The sequence below is a fragment of the Panthera tigris genome, chromosome B3 (assembly GCF_018350195.1).
Source record: "Panthera tigris isolate Pti1 chromosome B3, P.tigris_Pti1_mat1.1, whole genome shotgun sequence".
NCBI lineage: Eukaryota > Metazoa > Chordata > Mammalia > Carnivora > Felidae > Panthera > Panthera tigris.
This window is the reverse complement of record NC_056665.1, coordinates 94,794,181-94,808,770: the sequence shown is the minus strand read 5'-3', so window position 1 is coordinate 94,808,770 and position 14,590 is coordinate 94,794,181. Positions and strand designations below refer to the sequence as shown.

The 14,590-nt window shown below is 35.8% G+C and overlaps 1 protein-coding gene across 1 annotated transcript in view; it reads left to right on the top strand.

Moving 5' to 3' along the window:
- The window catches only part of MDGA2 (MAM domain containing glycosylphosphatidylinositol anchor 2), an 856,127-nt gene that overhangs the window by 547,348 nt on the left and 294,189 nt on the right, over window positions 1-14,590 (top strand). Inside the window, exon 5 of the mRNA XM_042989635.1 lies at window positions 11,414-11,546. Within this exon, the coding sequence (XP_042845569.1) occupies window positions 11,414-11,546 (133 nt within the window). The remainder of the gene's footprint in view (window positions 1-11,413; window positions 11,547-14,590) is intronic.

The following is a 14,590-nucleotide window of genomic DNA, read 5'->3' as shown; positions in this document are numbered from 1 at the left end:
AGCTACAGAATGATTGGAATAAAGGAGAGCTGCAGTTCTCCATAGTAGACGGTACATACATTACCTTAGCCAAAATGAGCACTCAAGCAATATTTGTTAAATCAATGATAAATAAGGATATAAAGCAAATATTATGCCAATAGGATTGGAAAGGAAAGGTCATTTTGTGAAAGGAAAATTAAAGAATAATCTAAAGCTCTTGATGTCATTTAATCTGGAGTAATGAGAAATAGTAAAAAGTAAATGACGACATGACTTCTGAGTCTGGATTATGGGAGAATGATGGTGGCTTGCATTAAAAATAACATCAGAAGAGAAAATTCATATGAGGCAGTGCAGCCAGTATAATGGAGTGTACTAGTGAACTAACTTTAATATGACATCGTGTGCCTTACTGATGAAAATCTCCATCAAGCAGTTATCAGAGAACAAGAGACGAGGCTAGAAGTCAGAGATGTGAAGACATGTACAAAGAGGCCAAAAGCAACCAAGAGGGAAAAAAATACATTGGGAAAGTATGAGATGCTTTCTTTTTGAAGGGAGGTGAGTAATGCAGGAAAAATAGAAGTCAGCAGGTGACATAAATAAATAAATAACAATGATCAAAGAGAATTAGAAAGCCATGATAGATTATTTTAAGAGGTTCAGAGGGAGCAAAATTCAAGTGTACGGTCATTGTTGCTAACAAACATTGCAGGTAAAAGGACAGGAAAAAAATAAGAAAAGTTAGATTTTATTAGTTATAATACTATTGATAATTTCTTTCAAATACATTTTTTTCTGTTGTTGTTTAGCTTAGAGATTTGTCAGGAATCTATACATCGATACTAATTGAAGCAATGTTTCTAATTAGTACACTAGAAGATTGCAGAATAAAATTTGCACAACAGATAGAAAATGAAATGGAAAACAACCAAGAAGTGACTGAAGTATGATATTCTAATTACCTACACTGAGGGGCTGTCAAAGTAGCAAAGATAATCTAAAGTGTTAGAAAAAAGCAGAGAAATATAGAAGCATTAAAAAAAAAAAAGAAAGATGTATTGAATTGTAACAAAAGAGCATTATTAATGACATTAATAGGTATGGTTTCGGGGCGCCTGGGTGGCGCAGTCGGTTAAGCATCCGACTTCAGCCAGGTCACGATCTCGCGGTCCGTGAGTTTGAGCCCCGCGTCAGGCTCTGGACTGATGGCTCGGAGCCTGGAGCCTGTTTCCGATTCTGTGTCTCCCTCTCTCTCTGCCCCTCCCCCGTTCATGCTCTGTCTCTCTCTGTCCCAAAAATAAATAAAAAACGTTGAAAAAAAAAATTTAAAAAAAAAAATAAAAAAAATGGGTATGGTTTCATTGGGGTGTTGAAATATTTTTTTAAATATGTATTAAAAATAATTTGTCAGTGGAAACAGAAACAAGTCGTGGCAGAATATAATTAACTCCATGTGAATAGACAGACTTTATCACTAAATATACACCTAAATGACACTGTTTCTCCTTTGTATATATTTGAGAATCTTTGTTACTGAAAAATTGCCTTTAGAATTACTTTTAGAAATTGTCTATATTTATTAACATCTATTGAATTCATATTGGGTTCCAAGGAGATAATAAATCCTGGGGAAATAAATACGTGCAAAGCAAAGCCTTGAGTGGTGAAATACAGGTAGTTATAGCACTTTTAATTGAAAAAGTATTCATTTATGAAGTGTCTCTAGCTGAGTCCTGTCCTAGGTGCTTGAAACATAATGCTGAGAGCAGGACAGACATAATCCCTTCCCCCTAGGTACTTACTGGCAAAGGGATGAGTCTGGCAGAAAATCAATCCATTATTGAAATAAAAGGAAAGATGAGACTGTATTATGAATATAATGATATAAACAGACCTCACAAAAAGGGATTTCTCTTCTTCCAGAGGTGAGGAAAGGCTTACCTGTGGAAGTGAGGAGTATTGGTACCTAAGAATGAGATGAAATTGATTAAGCATAGAGAGATAAAGAGCCAACCATGTGAAAAGGTTCTGTGGTAGAAGGAAGGATGTGTACAGGGCACTAAGAGAATGAGATGAGACTGGAGAGGAAAGGAGAATGCAGAATGCAGACCATATAGGGTTGACCATCATGTTGATAGCTATTGTGTTAACTTTAAGAATGATAGTTAAGCCCTTGATGTGATTTAAACAGAGAAATGACATGATCAGATTTTCATATTTAAAAAAATCATGGAGGCACCTGGCTCTATTAGCAGGGGAGCCCAGCATCAGAAATTCTGCAGCTCAATACTCTGATTTGAGCAAGGAAATGATGTGATAAGATTTTCATATTTAAAAAAATCCTGGGGGTGCTTGTCTGGCTCAGTCAATAGAGCATCCAATTCTTGATCTCAGGGTCATGAGTTCAAGCCCCACGTTGGGCATTCAGCCTATTTAAAAAACAAACAAACAAATAATTCCTGGTTATAGATAATTATGCTTGCTTGTGTTCTTAAACTATACTAAGCATAATCAGGAATTTCTTAGCAGAATGTAGGGTTTATAACATTACATTTAAAAATAAATAAGAAGAATGGCCAAGATTGAACATGTTTCAAAGTCAATAAAAGGATCTGAGAAGGAGATACTGAATATATGATTAAGAAGTAACTGAAAGTCTATGATTCTTGTTTTTTTTTATTTTTTTTAACGTTTATTTATTTTTGAGACAGAGAGAGACAGAGCATGAACGGGGGAGGGGCAGAGAGAGAGGGAGACACAGAATCTGAAACAGGCTCCAGGCTCTGAGCTGTCAGCACAGAGCCCGATGCGGGGCTAGAACTCATGGACCGCGAGATCATGACCTGAGCCGAAGTCGGCCGCTCAACCGACTGAGCCACCCAGGCGCCCCTGATTCTTGTTTTTAAAGAAGGAAGAGTAAATTCAGAGGAATAGAGCTGAAGTTCAGTTTAGGATATGTTAAGTTTTAGGTGTCTATGAGACATCAAAATGGACATATTAAAGTAAAATATTGGTCTCTGTGTATGAAACTTAAGGGAGAATTCTGGAATAGAGATATAGAATTGAGGAGAGGAGCAGGAAGATAGGGCTTGTAGTGGCAAGAAGTAGTAGGTCACCAGGGGAATTTTGTAACTCAAAATCAACTGTGAAACAGAGTTCCAGGGAATCTAAATAGTTAAGTGTTGAGAAGAGAAAGAAAAGTGGAAAAAGCTAAGGAATAGCAGTCACAGAGGTAAAAGGAGTAAAATATGTCATGTTATTCAAAAATTATCTGAGGAGGGGCCAAATTGACAGAGCAGCATGGAAGTTCTCTGCTTCTGTCATTCCTGAAATGCAGCCAGATCAGCACCAAATCTTTTTGCACACATAGAAAATTGATCCAAGGACAAACACAACAATTTGCATAACATGAGCCACAGAACTCAGCAGGTATGTGGCGTGAAGAAGTGAACTGGGGGAGAGAGAAGCCGCAGAGGGTAGGAAGCTGTATTTGCAGAGAGAGAAGAGAGATTGTGGGAGGGAGGAGTACAGGAAAAGCCCTCCCCCTGAAAGTAGCTAGAGAGAAAGACAAAGAATGGAAATGCCTATAAGTGACTGAATAAAAGGGAGAAAGGAGAAATGAGAGGATTTCAATGCCATTAAGACTCTATTAGGAGGGGAGCCCAACATCAGAAATTCTGCAGCTCAATACCTGGTAGTGCTCTAGTGGGAAGGGAGAATCCCCAGGAGCAGGCAGCAAGGTCTGCAAGGTCTGTGGGCCACATGGGGAGAAGCAGTTCCCATGCTAGGAGGGCATTGGGTAGAGGCCATATGGCCTCCCCACAGGCAAAGATCCTAGTGGACCCCAGAGAAAATGATTGCTGGCACTGGAACAAAGAGGCCAGTGTGCAGTGCAACCTCACACCAGTTGTATGTTGTAATTTGCCGTAATCTCTGAATCTCTGTCACTATGTGATCACACAAACTTATTCTGGGCCAAGTTGGTACCCAACACAGTCTCTGAACCTCTGCAGCAGCACAATTGCAAGTACGTTACTGGGGACAAGACAGTGCCCAGCCATTGCTCAGCAAGACTCTCCCGAGAGAGTCTGAGCAGATACAAGCCACAGGGCCCTCAGAAATGAGGGGTTTGGAAACACAGCCCCATCTGAGATAAAATTTGGGAGGGAGGTGCTGCCTGGCAGGCTGACAGGTTGGATGTGAACACTAGAGGAGAGGATTGGACAGAAGCTATAGACAAAGGAGGGGTGCTCGATTGCCAGTTGGTGAGAGCACAGAGTTCTGGTGGGAGAGACTGAAAAGTTGGGTGATGCCATTGTTACCTTTCCTGTGCATCCGCTTACACACTCACAGGTGCCACACCAATCCACCCCAGTAAGATAAGCAGCGCCACCTGGTGGAGAACAGAGCCATTACACCAGCCCTGTCCAGCTGTGCAAACCAAGCTCTAAAGGACCACCACAAGTCTCTCTGTCTGCTTAATTTACTGACTATAAAGTGCTTCATAGTTTACTTCCAGGAGAAATTGGATGTAATTTCATTTGGATTTCATTCTGTTCACTGCTCCATATATTCGGTTTTTTTTTCTTTTCTTATTCTTGGATACAGAAAGATTTTTTTTTCCATTTTTATAAAAAAAATCCTTTAATTTTTATGCTATATTTTTATTACTTTTTTGTAAATTTTCTTAGTCTATTTTACTTTCATTTTATATTATTGTATACTTTTCAAATTTTTCAAACGTTTTCTTACATTGTTTTCCTTTTTAAAAATTTTCTTTTCTTTCCCTTTTTCTTTATTCTATCAAGTTTCTTTCATTTATTTGATTTTTGTGTCGTTTTGATTTTTTTAATTTTTAATTTTTATTTTATTAATTCTTATTTTTCATCCAAAATGATGACATGAAGGAATTCACCCCAAATGAACAGGAAGAAATGACAGCCAAGGACTTAATCACCACATATGTGTAGGCAGATGTCTGAACAAGAATTTAGAATCACGATAATAAGAACTAGCTGATGTTGAAAAAAGGATAGAATCCCTTCTGCAGAAATAAAAGAAGTAAAATCTAGTCAGGATGAAATTAAAAATGCTATAACTGAGATTCAGCCTTGAATGGATGCCATGGTGTCAAGGATGGATAAAGCAGAGCAACGAATCAGTGATATGGAAGACAAACTTATGGAGAATAATGAAGCAGAAAAAAAGAGGGAAATTAAGGCAAAAGAACACAATATAAGAATTAGAGAACTCAGTGACTCATTAAAACGGAATAACATCCAAATTATAGGAGTCTCAGAAGATCAAGAGAGAAAAAGGGGTAGAAGGTTTGTGTGGAAAATCATAGTGGAAAACTTTCCTAACCTAGGGAAAGACACAGACATCAAAATCCAGGAAGCACAGAGAACTTCCATTAGATTCAACAAAAAAGCGACCATCAACAATGGTAGACAAACTCACAAAATACACAGACAAGGAGAGAATTATGAAAGCAGCAAGGGAAAAAAAAGTCCTTAACCTATAAGGGAGGATGGGTTCACACAGACCTATCCACAGAAATTTGGCAGGCAAGAAAGGAGTGGCAGGGTATATTCAATGTGCTGAATCAGAAAAACATGCAGCCAAGAATTCTTTATCCAGCAAGGCTGTCATTCAAAATAGAAGGACAGGGGAAGAGTTTCCCAGACAAAAACTAATGGAGTTTGTCACCATCAAGTCATCTTGCAAGAAATTTTAAGGGAGACTCTCTGAGGGAAGAAAAGACAAAACAAAACAAAAAAGATCAAAAGCAACAAAGACTAGAAAGGACCAGTGAACACCACCAGACACTACAACTCTGCAGGCAACACAATGGCAATAAGTTTATATCTTTCAGTACTTACTCTAAACGTCAATGGATTAAATGCTCCAATCAAAAGACATAGGGTACCAGAATGGATAAGAAAACAAGATCCATCTATCTGCTGTTTACAAGAGACCCACTTTAGACCTAAAGACACCTTCAAATTGAAGGTAAGGGGATGGAGAACCATCTATCATGCTAATGGTCAACAAAAGAAAGACGGAGTGGCCATCCTTATATCAGACAATCTAGACTTTAAAATAAAGACTGCATCAAGAGATGAAGAAGAGCATTATATCATAATTAAGGGGTCCGTCCACCAAGATCTAACTATTGTAAAAATTTATGCTCCCAACACAGAGAACCCAAATGTATAAATCAATTAGTCACAAAAATAAAGAAACTCGTTGACAATAATACCATAATAGTAGGGGAATTCAACACCCCACTTACAACAATGGACAGATAAATAGAAAATCAACAGGTAACAATGGCTTTGAATGACACACTGGACCAGATGGACATAACAGATTTTTCAGAATATTTCATCCTAAAACATCAGAATACATATTCTTCTCGAGTGCACGTGGAACATTCTCCAGAATAGATCACATACTGGGACGCAAATCAGCCCTCAACTAGTACAAAAAAGATCAAGATCATACTGTTCATATATTCACACCACAATGCCATGAAACTCGAAATCAACCACAAGAAAAAATTTGGAAAAACAACAGATACTTGGAGACTAAAAAACATCCTATTAAAAAGTGAATGTGTTCACCAAGAAATTAAAGAGGAAATTAAAAAGTACATGGAAGCCAATGGAAATGATAGCACCACAGACTAAAACCTCTGGGATGCAACAAAGGTTGTCATAAGAGGGAAGTATATAATATGCAGGCCTTCCTAAAGAAGGAAGAAATGTCTCAGCTATACAACCTAACCTTACACCTTGAAGAAATGGGAAAAGAGCAGCAAATAAAATCCAAAACGAGCAGAAGATGGTAAATGATAAATATGAGAGCAGAAATCAATACTATCAAATTCAACAAAACAGCACAGGTCATTGAAACCAGGATCTGGTTCTTTGACAGAATTAACAAAATTGATAATCCCCTAGCTAGTTTGATCAAAAAGAAAAAGGAAAGGACCCAAATAAATGAAATCAAGAAGGGAAGAGGAGAGATCACAACCGACACTGCAGAAATACAAACAATAATAAGGGAATATTATTAACAATTATATGCCAATAAATTGGGAAATCTGGAAGAAATGGACAAATTCCTAGAAACATGTACACTACCAAAACTGAAAGAGGAAGAAATAGAAAATTTGAACAAGACCTATAACCAGGAAAGAAATGGAATTAGTAATCAAAAATCTCCCAAAAAACAAGAGTCTGGGGCCAGATGGCTTTCCAGGGGAATTCTACAAAACATTTAAAGAAGAGTTAACACCTATTCTCTTGAAGCTGTTCAAAAAAAATAGAAATGGAAGGAAAACTTCCAATCTCATTCTATGAGGCCAGCATTACCTTGATTCCAAAACCAGACAAAGACCCTACTAAAAAGGAGTACTATAGACCAATTTCCCTGATGAACATGGACACAAAAATTCTTAACAAGATCCTAGCCAACTGGATCCAACAATACGTTACAAGAATTATTCACCATGATCAAGTGGGATTTATACCTGGGATGCAGGGCTGGTTCAATATCCACAAGTCAGTCAGTGTGATACATCACATTCATAAATGAAAGAACAAGACTCACATGGTCCTCTCAATAGGTGTAGAGAAAGCATTTGACAAAATACAGCATCCTTTCTTGATAAACACACTCAAAATTGGGATAGAAGGATCATACCTCAAGATCATAAAAACCATATATTAAAGACCCACTGCTAATATCATCCTCAATGGGGAAAAACTGAAAGCTTTCCCCCTAAGGTCAGGAACATGACAGGGATGTCCACTCTTGTCACTGTTATTCAACATAATATTGGAAGTCCTAGCCTCAGCAATCAGACAACACAAAAGAATAAAAGGGATCCACATCAGCAAGAAGGAAGTCAAACTTTCACTCTTCACAAACAACATGATACTCTATATGGAAAACCCAGAAGATTCCACCAAAAAAACGCTAGAACTGATCCGTGAATTCAGCAGAGTCACAGGATATAAAATCAATGCACAGAAATCGGTTGCATTTCTATACACCAATAATGAGGCAACAGAAAGAGAAATCAAGGAATCAGCCCCATTTACAATTGCACCAAAACCATAAAATACCTAGGAGGTATAACCAAAGAGGTGAAAAATCTATATGCTGAAAAGTATAGAAAGCTTATGAAAAAACTGAAGAGGACACAAAAAAATTGGCAAAATTTTCCATGCTCATGGATTGGAAGAACAAATATTATTAAAATGTTGATATTATCCAAAGCAATCTACATATTTAATACAATACCTATCAAAATAACACCAGCATTCTTTACAGAGCTAGGACAAACAACCCTAAATTTGTATGGAACCAGAAAATACCCTGAATAGCCAAGGCAATCCAGAAAAAGAAAACCAATGCTGGAGGCATCATAATCCTGGACAGTATGGTACTGGCACAAAAATTGACACTTAGATCAATGGAACAGAATAGAGAACCCAGAAGTGGACCCAGAAACATATGGTTAACTAATCTTTGACAAAGCACGAAAGAATATCCAATGGAATAAAGACAGTGTCTTCAGCAAATGGTGTTTGGAAACCTGGACAACAATATGCAGTAGAATGAACCTGGTCCACTTCCTTACATCATATGCAAAAATAAATTCAAAATGGATGAAGGACCTAAATGTAAGATAGGAAGCCATCAAAATCCTAGAGGAGAAAGTAGACAAAAACCTCTTTGATCATGGCTGCAGCTACTTCTTACTCAACATGTCTCCAGAGGCAAAGGAAACAAAAGCAAAAATGAACTATTGGGACCTCATCAAGATAAAAAGCTACTGCTCAGCAAAGGAAATAATCAGCAAAACTAAAAGACAACCAATGGAATGGGAGAAGATATTTGCAAATGACATATCAGATAAAGGGTTAGTATCCAAAATCTATAAAGAACTTAATCAAACTCAACACCCAAAAAAACAAATAATCCAGTGAAGAAATGGGCAGATGACATGAATAGACAGTTTTCCAAAAAAGACATCTATATTGCCAAGAGACACATGAAAAAATGCTCAACATCATTCATCTTCAAGGAAATACAAATCAAAACCACAATGAGATAACATCTCACACCAGTCAGAATGGCTAAAATTAATAATTCTGGCAATGACACATATTGGTTAGGATATGGAGAAAGAGAAACGCTTTTGCACTCCTGGTGGAAATGCAAACTTATGCAACCACTCTGGAAAACAGTATGAAGGGTCCTCAAATAATAAAAAATAGAACTACCCTACAATTCAGCAATTGCACTACTAGGTATTTATCCAAATATACAGGTGTGCTGTTTCGAAGGGGCATATGCGCCCCAGTGTTTACAGCAGCACTATTGATAATAGCTGAAGTATGGAAAGAGCCCAAATGTCCAACAACAGATGAATGGATAAAAAAGATGTGACATATGTGTATATATACACAGACACACACACACACTCGCACGCGCACACGCGTGCATACATACACACACAATGGTGTATTACTCGGGAATCAAAAAGAATGAAATCTTGCCATTTCCAACAACAAGGATGTAATTAGAGTGTATTATGGTAAGCACAATTAGAGAAAGGCAAATATCATGACTTTACTCATATGTAGAATTTAAGATACAAAACAGATGAACATAAGGGAAGGAAAACAAATAATATGAAAACAGGAAGGGGGACAAAACATAACAGATTCTTAGATATGGGAACAAACTGAGGGTTGCTGAGGGTTTTGGGTGGGGGGATTGCTAAATAGGCAAGGGACATTAAGGAAGACACTTGTTGGGAGGAGCACTGGGTATTATATGTCAGGGATGAGTCACTGGATTCTACTCCTGAAATCATTATTGCACTATATGCTGACTCACTTGGATGTAAAGTAAAAAACTGAAAAAAAAATCTTAGTCAACTGGTTCTAGAGTAACATTTTGTTTCAACTATACTTTCTAGCTAAGCACACGCTTTTCTAGGCATTGTGTTTAGTTAGTATAAGTGAGAACTCTGTAATACACTGAGAATATATTTTAAATATAAGTCCTAGAAACACATGCACTATGTATATTCATGTGGAATGAATTTGCAATTGTTTGTACAGAAAAATTACAGTGTCTTTCCTAAAGAAAAATTAAAGATAGGAGATTGTTTCTAAGCCCCCTGAGGAAAGTGGACTGATTTAAGACTGAATTTTGACAGTGAATGAGTGGAATTATAGCCACAGTGCCCCTGCATACTGAAGGAGAGATTCATTTGACACATTTGCAAAACTAGGTGTGAATGTCTATGTGTGAGCAAGCTTTTTTTTGTTGTTGCAAATGAGCAGGTAGTGCTTATATGTCTTCTCACTATGTATTCTGACCCTTTTGAAGAGTATATGAAAGTATTACAATTTTTAGGATTTGAGTGATGTTATACATTGTTACCTGTAGATATTATCTGGAAAAAACAACATTTTGAAAATTACTATACCAAATATGATTTCATTGGGATACTGTTTATCATTTCCATAATTCATTTACTTATGAGAAGAACTATTTGGAGAAGATGCATTAATGACCTTAAAGTAACAAAATCTCAAGAGACCTATTTTAAATTGCGCAGTAGGGTTTTTTTTTCTTTAGTTTTTTATTGTTGTTGTTTGTTTGCTCTTTTACCCTTTGAATAATTTCATCGTTTTACATGGTCTTTCCTGGATTATCAAGAGTTTGTGCAGCTTGCCTGATTTGAGTGTATGATTTTGGAGATTTACCTGGAAGATCTAGGTCTTGAACTCCTGAATATAAGATAGCAAGAGCAGTAATTATTTAGAAACATTCATGAATGCTTCTTTAAGACAGTTCTATATCTGTCATCTATCATTGATACATATACACAAAATATTTATGTTTATAAATTTAATTGCCTGTTATTAGATTGATTTCAATAACTGTTCTACCAACAGTTTTTCGTTTATTAGCTCTCCTTCAGAATCCTTTTCTCTCAAAACATTTCATGTTGAAGTCTATATAGATTGCAGCATTTGTTGAATAAACTCCATTATTAAGTACACTGTTCTGATCTTTGCATAATAACTGGCATAACCACCACCAGAAATAGATTTCTCCCTTTATGAAGCTAATTTGCAAAGAAAATGTTGAGTTTTCATTGTAGTCTGTTAGTTTTTATCTCCAGGCATATTGCGGTATTATTTTTAAATGCATGTGGTGTTTTTGTTGTTTGTTTGTTTTTGTTTTATTTAAAGACATTTTCCTTCAAAATAAGACAATCTGCTAGATTTTGATAATAATATGATTTAATACACTATAATGCCATAATTCATTCATTCATTCATTCATTTTGGTTACTGTTGACTTTTTCTAACGACCTTTTCTACGTTTTCAGGGTGAAACCAAGATCTTAAAACTAAAGAATCTTCGACCTCAGGACTATGCTAATTATAGCTGCATTGCTTCAGTGAGGAATGTATGTAATATTCCTGATAAGATGGTGTCATTTAGACTTTCCAACAAAACAGGTATGGAGCTATCTCTCAGTGTCTTATGTCTTTTATCCATTGTTATGTTTAAAAAGGCTCTATCTAACTTTCTTGTAGACCAAATTATTTCTTTAGTATAAGTAGGTACAAGGCATCTTTATTTTTCCCCCAGAAAAGTCTGTGATATCTGGAAAGCTTTTAGTAAATGCACACTTTACAATGCAATATATTCCCATGTTAGGTTTGTTTATATTGCATACAAAATTGTGCTTCCTTAAGATATTGTATTCATAAATGTCACAAGCATGCCCATGTCCTGTTCAAAACATTCTGAGAAATATTAGATTCTTCATATAAAAATTTATGGTCTAAATTGCTAAAAGTGTTTTGTAATTCCAAAGCTAAGTAACAGAATCCCTCTCTTACTCTGTTTCAAGTCAAGATAGTTAATTGGTAATTTCAGGTAGGTGTTTTCTGGAAAGCATTTTTGTAGAAAATGTCAAAACATTAGCAAGATTGCAACTTAAGTCAGCCTGTGTTTAGTACTATAGACCTCAGAATAACTGCAAACATATTAAAAGGGAATTGCTAAATGAAAGAGCAAAGAGAGAGCATGGGAATGGACTGTCTTTTCTATGATTGTGTCTAGTCACCCCAATCAAATAGAATATGAACTGGTGTTGAGAAACTTGCAGTGGCAATTAATATAAATTGTTACTTTTAAATAATGCTATTAAAATATGGAGTTTTAAAAGGACTTTTCTCATTAACAGAAACCTGGAAAGGTGTGTGTTGGGTGTGCATGGGTATAGGTTTTGATTCTGCCACTTATTAGCACTTGGATTTTGTTGAGCAAATCACTTCACACTTCTTTGCCTCAGTTTCCTCATAAATTCTTAACGTTGTAGAGAAGAATTCATGAGTTAATATACATAAAGCACTTGGAACACTTTGTCAGTTTTTTCAACAAAGAACTAGTCAGCATCCCCATCCAGCTCATTTGGTAAGAAGATTAAACCTGGGACTTTATTGGAAGGTGGAAAAAACATGTGCTCAAACATTGACCCATCAACATATGTTCCATTGAGTTGTTAAAATTTTGAAAGTCATTTTAAAAATGTATTCATTCATTTATTTGTCAGAAGTGTATTGGGTTCCTATTATGGGTCAGCAATGATAGGCACAGGAATATTGGATAAGATGTAAATTGCCTTAAACTGGAGAAATGATTTCTTAAGCAGCAGGTAAAAGTCATTTGTGGAAGGTAGAAGAAGAAAGTGGGAGATGAAAATAAACTTTATCAAGAAGGATGAGAAAGACTTGAGGGAAACTACGTTGAATAAAAAAAATAGAAATATAAAATTTTAGGAGACCTAAGACTTATAGAAGTTAATAATCTCATTTCACTTAAAAAAGAAGAAATATGATATTGAGAAATAATTCTCAGAGATTAACATGTAAGAACTGGGTGTGATGATGCTATTGTTCTTGACATGAAATACTTTGTGAATTATTATAACTGATTTTGTTTTTCTTAGTTTCTTTAATTTATTTTTAAAATACACATGATCCAGAGAGAAAAATTAGAAATAAAATGTAAGTAGGTTCTATGGGATGGGGAAACATTGCGACATAATAAGGACAAAGTAGTAGGTATTATTACATATGTCACAGCTTTGCCCTTGACAATGTTTTATTACTTTTAAAAGTATTTCTTGTTTATTGTCTCAGTTTATCTTTATAACTACTGGGATGTAAGCAGTTAGATGTTTTGTTTTCTTTTTATCACGTCTTTATCATTTGACACATAACATACTATCCCATAGTGATTAAAGTATCTTCATTGGGTTGTTTTGAGAATGAACTAAATCAACATAAACAAAAATTCCTTGAAGTCTAAGAGGTACAACAAAATTATAGTTAACATTTTTTTTCTGCTTCAGGAATGTATACTTTATTATTTCTCAATGTTCTATGGCTACTAACAACAGGGGACAAAATCTAACCCAATGTTGGAGGAGTTGTTTTAAATAGGAGACTGACTAGCTATTCAAAATTTTTTGTAGAGCTAGAGAAAATGAACTTAAATTTCAACCGGAGTTTTATTAGGAAAAAAAAAATCACGTATTATCCTAAAGCTGAATGGAGAAGATTACCATGAGAGGTGATAGACTTTCCCTGCCTGAGGTCTTAGAAAGCAGTTGGGTGACTTTATTTCTGAGGTGATTTTTAACATTTGCAGCTGAGAAAGCAAAGATTTGACTCCCTGTCTTACAGAGAGCACAGGAACTCTGTAATATAGATGTTTTGTTTAACTGTTCAGTTTTCTGTTCCATTCTTTATTTTTCAGACTGCAGTGTTGCATATGTAGACTGAGGTAACAAAATAACCTATTTTTCTCTTTTATAAATTATCTCACAAAAATCTTAAATTGATGTTCACTGAAAAATGAGCATCAGAGTTATGGTAAATAATTGGGTTTAAAAATACAAGTTAGTGCCTTGTTTGACTCTTCACTAACTATAATTGGGCACGTCCTGCAGCCTGGTGCTTTACATATTCAGTCCAGGTTTCTTCTGCATTTTCACCATCTGGTTGTACTCTAAGTTGAAAGAGTTGGTGCATTTCAAATAGGTGGAATCTTGAGGTGGCTCTCAAATTACACCAGGAATAAATTAAGCTTTCAGCATCTTCATGCAAACAGGTCAATAAACTGACAAGTGCATACAGGCTATTTCATTGCTAACACTGGAAGATCAGGAGTCACCATGGCCGTAATCGATGTGAGAGACAGGTGCTCTTTATCGTTTCACTCTTGTGAATCTTTAAATGACATAAAGTTCCCATATTTTTAACTCTTGGTTTGCAAAATGTCAAGGAAAATATTTAAAGTATTGAGGGGGAGAATATTCTATTACAAATATTGTAATATCTGTGATTGCTCTTGTTTGTTAATTAATTTGACGAAAGGATAACTTTGGAAATAATTTTTGTAATGGAGATCAAATAATTGACTATTAAATGTATTTTTGGTATAATTTTATTCTAACATCTCAGGGAAACTTTTTAATTGTAATCAGGGT